Source organism: Hypomesus nipponensis, chromosome 14 (assembly GCF_054491055.1).
Source record: "Hypomesus nipponensis isolate SF chromosome 14, ASM5449105v1, whole genome shotgun sequence".
Taxonomy (NCBI): domain Eukaryota; kingdom Metazoa; phylum Chordata; class Actinopteri; order Osmeriformes; family Osmeridae; genus Hypomesus; species Hypomesus nipponensis.
Genome location: NC_140374.1, coordinates 20722383 through 20735757, shown reverse-complemented (window position 1 = coordinate 20735757; position 13375 = coordinate 20722383). Strand labels below are relative to the sequence as shown.

Below are 13375 nucleotides of genomic sequence, written 5' to 3'. Positions count from 1 at the left end.
GTTTGTGTAAATGGTCTGATTGGATTGACAAAAGTTATCCTTCAGAAGGTGCAAGTGGAGATTATGAAAATATTACGCAGATAAAGGATTCTGGAGTAATATGCATGCAACCAGTGGCTATAGAATGTAGAGCAAGAGAAAAAAAAGATGTGCCCCTGGTAGATTTAGGTCAGAAGGTTGAGTGCAGTCTTCTGGTTGGACTAAATTGCAAGAATGAGGATCAATTTCCTCCCATTTGTTTCAATTATGAGATAAGAGTCAAATGTTGTGACCATGATGAGAAATATTGTGAAACAACCACATCAGCTGTTTCAACTCCGACAGTGTCAACTACTCAGACAACACTCGGGACATCAACAACCTTAACATCTACAACTGTGCCAACAACAACTACAGTTCCATCAACTACACCCACTCTGCCCACGACCATTACCAGCACATCAACAGCAACACCACCTAGCGAAACAACCCTAATTACAACTGCAGTTACAACTCCGACAGTTACAACACTTGGGCCCAGCAGTAAAGCAACTACAGGCTTCATCATATATACTGCACCGCCTCCCACAAGTCCACCAACAGGATCTTTATGTACATGCAAATATCTCAACCAAAATATTTCTTCTGGTAAGTGTTTCTTTAATGAATCTTTACTGTTGGATCAACATTATCCTTATATTTCTTGAATGTTTAGATGTTGTAACTTTGCTATGTTTTCCTTCTACTAAAGGTTCCTATATATATGATCAAACCGATGGGGCAGGCAGGTGTTTCACATTATTCTGCAATCAAAATTGCACTGTTGAAAAACTGACAAGACCTTGTCATACTACTTCACCACCAACTTATTCCCAAACCACATTTACCACCAAGCCCGTGACGACAGTTACAACTGCTCAGACAACAGTCGGAACATCAACAACCTTAACATCTACAACTGTGCCAACAACAACTACAGTTCCATCAACTACATCCACTCTGCCCACGACCATTACCAGCACATCAACAGCAACACCACCCAGCGAGACAACCCTAATTACAACTGCAGTTACAACTCCGACAGTTACAACTACTCAGACTACACTCGGGACATCAACAACCTTAACATCTACAACCGTGCCAACAACAACTACAGTTCCATCAACTACATCCACTCTGCCCACGACCATTACCAGCACATCAACAGCAACGCCACCCAGCGAGACAACCCTAATTACAACTGCAGTTACAACTCCGACAGTTACAACTAGTCAGCCCACATTCACAACATCAACAACCTTTATATCTACAACTGTGCCTACAACAACTACAGTTCCATCAACTACATCCATTCTGCCCACGACCATTACCAGCACATCAACAGCAACACCACCCAGCGAGACAACCCTAATTACAACTGCAGTGTCAACATACAGTAGTAGCACTCGCAAACCATGCAGTTTGTGTAAATGGTCTGATTGGATTGACAAAAGTTATCCTTCAGAAGGTGCAAGTGGAGATTATGAAAATATTACGCAGATAAAGGATTCTGGAGTAATATGCATGCAACCAGTGGCTATAGAATGTAGAGCAAAAGAACAAAAAGATGTGCCCCTGGTAGACTTAGGTCAGAAGGTTGAGTGCAGTCTTCTGGTTGGACTAAATTGCAAAAATAAGGATCAATTTCCTCCCATTTGTTACAATTATGAGATAAGAGTCAAATGTTGTGACCATGATGAGAAATATTGTGAAACAACCACATCAGCTGTTTCAACTCCGACAGTGTCAACTACTCAGACAACACTCGGGACATCAACAACCTTAACATCTACAACTGTGCCAACAACAACTACAGTTCCATCAACTACATCAATTCTGCCCACGACCATTACCAGCATATCAACTGCAACACCACCCAGCGAAACAACCCGAATTACAACTGCAGTTACAACTCCAACAGTGTCAACTACTCAGCCTACATTCACAACATCAAAAACCTTAACATCTACAACTGTGCCAACAACAACTACAGTTCCATCAACTACACCCACTCTGCCCACGACCATTACCAGCACATCAACTGCAACACCACCCAGCGAGACAACCCTAATTACAACTGCAGTTACAACTCCGACAGTTACAACACTTGGGCCCAGCAGTAAAGCAACTACAGGCTTCATCATATATACTGCACCGCCTCCCACAAGTCCACCAACAGGATCTTTATGTACATGCAAATATCTCAACCAAAATATTTCTTCTGGTAAGTGTTTCTTTAATGAATCTTTACTGTTGGATCAACATTATCCTTATATTTCTTGAATGTTTAGATGTTGTAACTTTGCTATGTTTTCCTTCTACTAAAGGTTCCTATATATATGATCAAACCGATGGGGCAGGCAGGTGTTTCACATTATTCTGCAATCAAAATTGCACTGTTGAAAAACTGACAAGACCTTGTCATACTACTTCACCACCAACTTATTCCCAAACCACATTTACCACCAAGCCCGTGACGACAGTTACAACTGCTCAGACAACAGTCGGAACATCAACAACCTTAACATCTACAACTGTGCCAACAACAACTACAGTTCCATCAACTACATCCACTCTGCCCACGACCATTACCAGCACATCAACAGCAACACCACCCAGCGAGACAACCCTAATTACAACTGCAGTTACAACTCCAACAGTTACAACTACTCAGACAACACTCGGGACATCAACAACCTTAACATCTACAACTGTGCCACCAACAACTACAGTTCCATCCACTACATCCATTCTGCCCACAACCATTACCACCACATCAACTGCAACACCACCCAGCGAGACAACCCTAATTACAACTGCAGTGTCAACATACAGTAGTAGCACTCGCAAACCATGCAGTTTGTGTAAATGGTCTGATTGGATTGACAAAAGTTATCCTTCAGAAGGTGCAAGTGGAGATTATGAAAATATTACGCAGATAAAGGATTCTGGAGTAATATGCATGCAACCAGTGGCTATAGAATGTAGAGCAAAAGAACAAAAAGATGTGCCCCTGGTAGACTTAGGTCAGAAGGTTGAGTGCAGTCTTCTGGTTGGACTAAATTGCAAAAATAAGGATCAATTTCCTCCCATTTGTTACAATTATGAGATAAGAGTCAAATGTTGTGACCATGATGAGAAATATTGTGAAACAACCACATCAGCCGTTTCAACTCCGACAGTGTCAACTACTCAGACAACACTCGGGACATCAACAACCTTAACATCTACAACTGTGCCAACAACAACTACAGTTCCATCAACTACATCAATTCTGCCCACGACCATTACCAGCATATCAACTGCAACACCACCCAGCGAAACAACCCGAATTACAACTGCAGTTACAACTCCAACAGTGTCAACTACTCAGCCTACATTCACAACATCAAAAACCTTAACATCTACAACTGTGCCAACAACAACTACAGTTCCATCAACTACACCCACTCTGCCCCCGACCATTACCAGCACATCAACTGCAACACCACCCAGCGAGACAACCCTAATTACAACTGCAGTTACAACTCCGACAGTTACAACACTTGGGCCCAGCAGTAAAGCAACTACAGGCTTCATCATATATACTGCACCGCCTCCCACAAGTCCACCAACAGGATCTTTATGTACATGCAAATATCTCAACCAAAATATTTCTTCTGGTAAGTGTTTCTTTAATGAATCTTTACTGTTGGATCAACATTATCCTTATATTTCTTTAATGTTTAGATGTTGTAACTTTGCTGTTTTCCTTCTACTAAAGGTTCCTATATATATGATCAAACCGATGGGGCAGGCAGGTGTTTCACATTATTCTGCAATCAAAATTGCACTGTTGAAAAACTGACAAGACCTTGTCATACTACTTCACCACCAACTTATTCCCAAACCACATTTACCACCAAGCCCGTGACGACAGTTACAACTGCTCAGACAACAGTCGGAACATCAACAACCTTAACATCTACAACTGTGCCAACAACAACTACAGTTCCATCAACTACATCCACTCTGCCCACGACCATTACCAGCACATCAACAGCAACACCACCCAGCGAAACAACCCGAATTACAACTGCAGTTACAACTCCGACAGTGTCAACTAGTCAGCCTACATTCACAACATCAAAAACCTTAACATCTACAACTGTGCCAACAACAACTACAGTTCCATCAACTACACCCACTCTGCCCACGACCATGACCAGCACATCAACTGCAACACCACCCAGCGAGACAACCCTAATTACAACTGCAGTTACAACTCCGACAGTTACAACTACTCAGACTACACTCGGGACATCAACAACCTTAACATCTACAACCGTGCCAACAACAACTACAGTTCCATCAACTACATCCACTCTGCCCACGACCATTACCAGCACTTCAACAGCAACACCACCCAGCGAGACAACCCTAATTACAACTGCAGTTACAACTCCGACAGTTACAACTAGTCAGCCCACATTCACAACATCAACAACCTTAATATCTACAACTGTGCCAACAACAACTACAGTTCCATCAACTACATCCATTCTGCCCACGACCATTACCACCACATCAACTGCAACACCACCCAGCGAGACAACCCTAATTACAACTGCAGTGTCAACATACAGTACTAGCACTCGCAAACCATGCAGTTTGTGTAAATGGTCTGATTGGATTGACAAAAGTTATCCTTCAGAAGGTGCAAGTGGAGATTATGAAAATATTACGCAGATAAAGGATTCTGGAGTAATATGCATGCAACCAGTGGCTATAGAATGTAGAGCAAAAGAACAAAAAGATGTGCCCCTGGTAGACTTAGGTCAGAAGGTTGAGTGCAGTCTTCTGGTTGGACTAAATTGCAAAAATAAGGATCAATTCCCTCCCATTTGTTTCAATTATGAGATAAGAGTCAAATGTTGTGACCATGATGAGAAATATTGTGAAACAACCACATCAGCAGTTTCAACTCCGACAGTGTCAACTACTCAGACAACACTCGGGAAATCAACAACCTTAACATCTACAACTGTGCCAACAACAACTACAGTTCCATCAACTACATCAATTCTGCCCACGACCATTACCAGCATATCAACTGCAACACCACCCAGCGAAACAACCCGAATTACAACTGCAGTTACAACTCCGACAGTGTCAACTACTCAGCCTACATTCACAACATCAACAACCTTAACATCTACAACTGTGCCAACAACAACTACAGTTCCATCAACTACATCCACTCTGCCCACGACCATTACCAGCACATCAACAGCAACACCACCCAGCGAAACAACCCGAATTACAACTGCAGTTACAACTCCGACAGTGTCAACTACTCAGCCTACATTCACAACATCAAAAACCTTAACATCTACAACTGTGCCAACAACAACTACAGTTCCATCAACTACACCCACTCTGCCCACGACCATGACCAGCACATCAACTGCAAAACCACCCAGCGAGACAACCCTAATTACAACTGCAGTTACAACTCCGACAGTTACAACTACTCAGACTACACTCGGGACATCAACAACCTTAACATCTACAACCGTGCCAACAACAACTACAGTTCCATCAACTACATCCACTCTGCCCACGACCATTACCAGCACATCAACAGCAACACCACCCAGCGAGACAACCCTAATTACAACTGCAGTTACAACTCCGACAGTTACAACTAGTCAGCCCACATTCACAACATCAACAACCTTAATATCTACAACTGTGCCAACAACAACTACAGTTCCATCAACTACATCCATTCTGCCCACGACCATTACCAGCACATCAACAGCAACACCACCCAGCGAGACAACCCTAATTACAACTGCAGTTACAACTCCGACAGTTACAACTACTCAGACAACACTCGGGACATCAACAACCTTAACATCTACAACTGTGCCAACAACAACTACAGTTCCATCCACTACATCCATTCTGCCCACGACCATTACCACCACATCAACTGCAACACCACCCAGCGAGACAACCCTAATTACAACTGCAGTGTCAACATACAGTACTAGCACTCGCAAACCATGCAGTTTGTGTAAATGGTCTGATTGGATTGACAACAGTTATCCTTCAGAAGGTGCAAGTGGAGATTATGAAAATATTACGCAGATAAAGGATTCTGGAGTAATATGCATGCAACCAGTGGCTATAGAATGTAGAGCAAAAGAACAAAAAGATGTGCCCCTGGTAGACTTAGGTCAGAAGGTTGAGTGCAGTCTTCTGGTTGGACTAAATTGCAAAAATAAGGATCAATTTCCTCCCATTTGTTTCAATTATGAGATAAGAGTCAAATGTTGTGACCATGATGAGAAATATTGTGAAACAACCAAATCAGCAGTTTCAACTCCGACAGTGTCAACTACTCAGACAACACTCGGGACATCAACAACCTTAACATCTACAACTGTGCCAACAACAACTACAGTTCCATCAACTACACCCACTCTGCCCACGACCATTACCAGCACATCAACAGCAACACCACCTAGCGAAACAACCCTAATCACGACTCCGACAGTTACAACTACGACAGTTACAACTACTCAGACTACACTCGGGACATCAACAAACTTAACATCTACAACCGGGCCAACAACAACTACAGTTCCATCAACTACATCCACTCTGCCCACGACCATTACCAGCACATCAACAGCAACACCACCCAGCGAGACAACCCTAATTACAACTGCAGTTACAACTCCGACAGTTACAACTAGTCAGCCTACATTCACAACATCAACAACCTTAATATCTACAACTGTGCCAACAACAACTACAGTTCCATCAACTACACCCACTCTGCCCACAACCATTACCAGCACATCAACTGCAACACCCCCCAGCGAAACAACCCTAATTACAACTGCAGTTACAACTCCGACAGTTACAACTACTCAGACTACACTCGGGACATCAACAACCTTAACATCTACAACTGTGCCAACAACAACTACAGTTCCATCAACTACATCCATTCTGCCCACGACTAGTACCACCATATCAATTGCAACACCACCCAGCGAGACAACCCAAATTACAACTGCAGTTACAACTCCGACAGTTACAACACTTGGGCCCAGCATTTCAGCAACTACAGGCTTCATCATATATACTGCACCACCTCCCACAAGTCCACCAACAGGATCTTTATGTACATGCAAATATCTCAACCAAAGTTTTCCTTCTGGTAAGTGTTTCTTTAATGAATCTTTACTGTTTGATCAACATTATCCTTATATTTCTTGAAATGTTTAGACTCTGTAACTTTGCTCTTATCCTTCTACTAAAGGTTCTTACATGTATAATCAGACCGATGGGGCAGGCTGGTGTTTCACATCATTCTGCAATCAAAGTTGCCTTGTTGAAAAACAAGCAAGACCGTGTCATACTACTTCACCACCAACGTTTACCACCAAGCCTGTGATAACACATTGTCAAAATGTCAATCCACCAAGAGAGGTAATTAATGTCATGAACGTAATACATTTCCTGGGTTTCCACAATGAAATTTGGTTTTTGATCATTAAGAATGCTGTAAAAGTGAGGTTGAACATTTTTTATTTTATTTTAACAGGATGGTGAGTCTTGGCAGACTGATAAATGCACCATTCAAACTTGCCACAGTGGCAACATCACCACAGTACCAGTGAAATGTGCACCAGTGAAAGAACTTGTGTGTGAAAATAGGTTTCCAGCTATTAAAGTCTATGATGACACTGGTTGCTGTTTTCATTATGAATGTCAATGTAAGTTTAAACTCATTCATACCATTCTTTTGACCCTCAAAATGCCAGCAATCATTGTGCATGATTCTCAAATCTCTCTAATCTGTTGACAGGTATCTGCTATGGATGGGGAGATCCACATTATGTGACTTTTGATGGAACATATTATAGTTTTCAAGAAAACTGCACCTATGTTTTGGTTAAAGAGATAACTCCTAGATATCACAACTTCACTGTAATCATTGAAAATGTGAGTTGTGGTCCTTCTGGAACCATATCTTGCCCACAGTCTTTGACTGTGTATTACAAGTCCTATACAATTATTCTTACACAGAAGAGGTCTACCATCACAACAAATATGGTAAGTAAATCACATCACAGATAGAAAAATGAACACCTATTCCACATCCATCTGCAGCAGCCATTATTCATCAGTGTACAGTTTAGTATCTTAAACAGAAAGCCTCAGTAGACGATGAAAAGTATAGGATTTCCTAACCACCATTATTATTCAAGGTGTACATAAATGGCAAGCAGATCTACCCAACCTTTTCTAATGATGACCTCATCATTACCAGTACTGGAATTGAGTTGCTTTTGAGAATCCCGGAAATTAAGGCAGAGGTGACTTTCAAAGGACTTATTTTCAGCGTCAATTTGCCATATTCCCTTTTCCATCACAACACAGAGGGCCAGTGTGGTGAGTGATCATTAATGAACAGCAGTACAACAGAGTTAAGTAGATACTCTACCACTTTGATTTGACTGTTAAAACTATGGAATGTTGTTTCTCATCATATTTGTATTTTCTGTCTTTAAGGTCCTTGTGACAATAACAGAACAAACGACTGTAGATTAGGAAAAGGAGAGGTGTCTTCCTCATGTCCTGGGATGGCACACACGTGGAAAATTCCAGAGAAGCCTTGCAACTCAACTGTTACTCCCAGTGCAACTCCTCCAACATGCAGTGGATACACTGAACTCTGTGAAATCATACTGAGCAAGTAAGACTTAGCTAAAAACACGTATTATTATGTCTGTCAACAAGTATTGAAGCAACATATCGTATATTTGTGTGGTAAATGAACAGTGTGATTTTTTTTTAAGGATATTTGATGAATGTCATGAAGTAATCCCAAGAGAGGCATTTTATGAGGCCTGCAAATTTGATGTCTGCCAAAAAACCAATGTTGGCTGCTCCAGTTTGGAGGCGTACGCCTTGATGTGTGCTAAGGCTGCAGTCTGTGTTGACTGGCGTAATTCAACAAATGGAGAATGTGGTAAATTATTAGGGTGATATTTGAGTAAAATTGCTTTAGCTCCCTTGCATACTTTTTAGAGTTGGTAACATACTTGCTTCCTCCACCCCAATTGCTCATAGTGTCTCATTGACCACTGTATCTTTTGTTGTTCATTTTCTGTCGATTAACCAAGTTTTATAAATTGTAACATACAATTTTTTCTTTTCCAAATGTATCATACTACAGAATACAAATGCCCTGAAACCAAAGTCTATAAATCATGTGGCCCAGTTGTACAACCAACTTGCAATGCAAAGTAAGTCATGAGCTGAAATTCAACACTGTTGTTTAATTAACGATACAGAATTGAACCAAACTGCATTTTCTGTGTCATACATCATTTTTGAGTGTTAGTTACATATTTTCTTATTGTACTTAGATATAATGACAAGTATGTGAACCCAAGTTCAGCTGAGAAATGTGAAATAAATGGAACATGTAACACATTTATGGAGGGATGCTTCTGCACAGATGGGCACATTTTGTTCAATTCTTACTCTGACATCTGTGTCAGCTCTTGTGGTAAGGATGTGTCAACTGCACAATATTTTTTTTATATATGTATAAATATAGATACACATGTTGTCTCAATGAGCCATTAACTTTGTCTGCTTTTTCCAGACTGCACTGGGCCTGAAGGCCAACCGAAACAGGTAACATTGTAGTTGATAGTGTATGGTATACTGTCATCAGGCTTAGTAAGAAATAACTTGCCTAATTACACCTTTTCTTCAAAACAGCGTGGAGAAACTTGGCAGAGTAACTGCCAAGACTGTATTTGTGACACAGACACAAAGAGTGTTCAGTGTAAGCCTGTGGAATGTCAGTCCCCAAAAAACATAAGCTGTGACAAAGAGGGTGAGGTGTTGGTAAATCACACCGTAAACTGCTGTCTCCAAACCGAATGTGGTGAGAGAAACAAGTAAAAACAAGTGAAACAAGCTAATTAATTATATTAATTTATAAGAGATATGAGTATCTTAACATCTTCTTTCTGCCATCAGAGTGTGATGTGAAATACTGCTTCACAAAAATACCACAGTGCGCTGCAGGGTTTAAGCTAAACATTACAGTGGAACACTGCTGCCCATCCTATACTTGTGGTGAGCATTTATCTGAAATGTCCCCCCCCCCACATAAAAAAAGTACTTAGATATCTAAGAGATTATGAGTAACACATTTCATGAGGAGCTGGAACTACAGTATCTTAAAAGTCAAAATGTTCGTCTTGTTTCTTAGAGCCAAAAGATGTCTGTGTCTTTAATAATACCGAGTATCAGGTAAGATATTTTTTTTACACACTATATAATGAATACATGTGTTGTCTCCCCTGCCAATCATTATCTTGAGACTTTGGTCTCAAACTACATATTTTCTAAACTGCATTTTGCATGTACTCTACAGCCAGATGTTCAAGTTCCTAAAGAGAGATGTGAAACGTGCCACTGTGGTCCTAAACTGGATCCTCACACAATGTTACATGTCATTGAGTGTGCACCGAACATCTGTAACACCCAATGCCAACAGGTACAGGGCTTGCATTGTTGTAAATTATGATATTGACAACATTTAGAAAATGTTGCTAACTATTACATGTTTAACTTTGCATTATGAAGGGCTATGAGTATGATATTCAGCCCGGTCAATGTTGTGGAGTGTGCAAACAGAGGAGTTGCGTGGTAACCCTTCCAGATAACACAACTCACATCATTGAGGTAAGGATGTCAATTTCCCGAACAATTTGAAAAAAAACAAAAAAAAAACAGATTTTTTTTTTTTCCACCAATTCCACAAACTCCCTTTTAACTTTAACCAATGATGTTACTTATTTACAGCATGGAAATGTTTGGTCACCTACTCATAACAAGTGTGTTGAGTATAAATGCACGAATGACAGCAACCAGTTCATGATCGTGAAATCAAAAACAGAATGCCCACCCTTCTATCCGGAACTCTGTATCCCAGTGAGTACAATTGGTTTAGACGCGATCTTGAGAGGTAAAGAATTAACAGTCCTGTCTAACTGCCAGTTCATTATTTATATCATTTACAGGGAACAGAAACAACTTATCAAGATGGCTGTTGCCAAACATGTAAGTATTGTGAATAATGCCTGAACAACATACAACAAACGTAATCTATATAACATCCCTAGCTCCCTAACAACTTCAAAAATTACAGATGTCAGCAGCACACCATGTGTTTAACTGCTGCACATAGTTAATGCATTCAGCATGTATTACCTTTCTCTGTATTTTAACAGGTAACCTACATGAATGCAAAGTCAAAAGAAACACCACATACCTGGAATTTGGAAACTGCAGGTCAACAGGCCCTGTGGAAGTCACAGAATGTGCAGGATCCTGTGGGACATTTTCCAAGTGAGACTTTTTGTGAACTTCTATTCTGCACTTGTTTTGTATTCTCGGCTAGCACGCAAGTTATCTATTAATATTGCCCTCTTTCAAAAGTGTTGTTCGTGTCACTCATGTTCGGGAAACATATTCGGCACTTTTTGTCAATTTTCTCTCTTTTTTATGTGACTTTTCTGTCACTTGTATTTTGGCAAACTAACCTTTTGTGTGTTTTACATTTGAAGGTACTCGGCAGAGAAAAACAGATTGATGCATTCATGCTCCTGCTGTCAAGAAATGTCCAGTAGCAAGAAGGAGGTGGAGATGATCTGCACAGATGGAAATAAATTAACAGGCTCTTACATTTATATCAACACTTGTGGATGCCATGTCACAGAATGTGACAAAAATAATTAAGTGTCCATCTAATTTTTAAACGACAATATTGACCTTTTAAGTTTATAGTTATTCTACTGGGCACTAAGGGGTTTCATCTTTACCATATATGACTAGCCTACTCTCCCTATGCTTATAAACAATGTACTGATTTAACCTGTGGTGGCTGTTCTTTCGTAGTGTATTAAAAGCAGAAACTGAGCATATTACGTGTCTATTTTTAAACAAATCATTGATCATGAGCAATTTGCTGTTGTAGTGTATAATGTCTTTGTGATTGTGTAAACTTTTTACCATACCGTATGTTTGTTAAACATCATCGTCTGACCAGGACGAATTTACCACTTGCGAAAGTTTTCCGATGTCAAAGAGAAAGACCTCCTACTAACCTACGTGGAGTTCAGAAGTGGGTCGATCCTGTTAACCGGTGCCTTTTGGACCTGGTAACTTCTGAAAACAAAATTATTTATTTTTCATGTTTTTAACATTTAATCAGGAAAGAGATATGTTTAACTGTTTGGAAAACATATTGGCCAAGCTCATGCACTTAAAATCTAATAATTATTGGCATTTGGTTCAGACATGGACCATTACATTATTCCACCCTGTTAAGACATATGAATTACAATCACAAAGTTAAAAAAAATGTAAAGGCATAACAATATTTACTTTTACTTGTCCATTATATGTCCCTTGTTGCAAATACATGACAAATATTGTATGCAACTTATTATGTTACTACATTTTCTAACAATATTTCCACCCTGTTAGCTGTACACACCTAACAGGGTGGAACCTAACAGGGGGGAATTTTGTTAACTATGTTAGCCCTAGCTCTGTGAGTGATCATGATCTAGCTAGCATTAGACCCTATATGTATACGGCCTTTTAATTCTTATATAAAACCGTATTTGAAATTATAAAATGTTATTTATTTTCTTAACAAAGTAGCCTAACAGGGTGGAAATTTAAGGTTGTGACAAACAGGTTGACATTATGAAACTTGGAAAAAAGATAAATCTGAAAGTTCATACTAACTTCAGTTGGCCAAGTTGAATTCCTGCCACAGGAAATAATGTAATTTCATGAACTTTGTGACATGGGAAGTGTAGGCTATTTTCTTAAGAGGGAAAAACTACAACCTAACAGGGTGGAACTTTTTTGGGGTGACACAAAGTAAATCTCCTCAAAAAGGGTTTAAATTTGTTTTTTTAATAAAAAATATGTAAAAGTAGAAAGATTTTAACTTGGTCTACAACATAATGAGCAAATCATTTGAATATTTTATTATTTAATGACTGATATTTATTGTTAGAGTTGATCATTTGTGATGGGGACATGGCAAAACATGGCAAAATGAACATGTGTACAAAATACAAAAGTGGTTAAAATATAACCTAATTGTCTTAAAGACACTTTTTGGTTATTTATATGATAAGGAAGACCTACACCTATAATTAAAGCCTTTTAGAATAAACATTTGTAACATTTTACAGCAATTATGAAGTAGGATTTCCTGGGGACATTAAAAGGCACCGGTTAACAGGATTGA

The 13375-nt window shown here is 39.8% G+C and overlaps 2 protein-coding genes across 2 annotated transcripts; both read left to right on the top strand.

The window, feature by feature from the left end:
* Window positions 1-104: 104 nt before the first annotated feature.
* On the top strand, window positions 105-4124 carry LOC146259113 (uncharacterized). Its single transcript, XM_084671892.1, has 5 exons — window positions 105-627; window positions 731-2242; window positions 2346-3253; window positions 3313-3575; window positions 3938-4124. Exons 1-5 carry the CDS (start codon window positions 105-107, stop codon window positions 4122-4124), a joined length of 3393 nt encoding a protein of 1130 aa, XP_084528018.1.
* LOC146259112 (uncharacterized) lies at window positions 4105-12029 on the top strand. Its single transcript, XM_084673257.1, has 19 exons — window positions 4105-7234; window positions 7337-7506; window positions 7622-7793; window positions 7886-8133; window positions 8289-8472; window positions 8593-8776; window positions 8880-9052; window positions 9260-9329; window positions 9453-9595; window positions 9695-9726; window positions 9814-9982; window positions 10078-10176; window positions 10313-10353; window positions 10478-10600; window positions 10690-10788; window positions 10909-11037; window positions 11127-11166; window positions 11337-11454; window positions 11673-12029. Exons 1-19 carry the CDS (start codon window positions 4219-4221, stop codon window positions 11842-11844), a joined length of 5382 nt encoding a protein of 1793 aa, XP_084529383.1. The 5' UTR covers window positions 4105-4218; the 3' UTR covers window positions 11845-12029.
* The last annotated feature ends 1346 nt before the right edge of the window (window positions 12030-13375 follow it).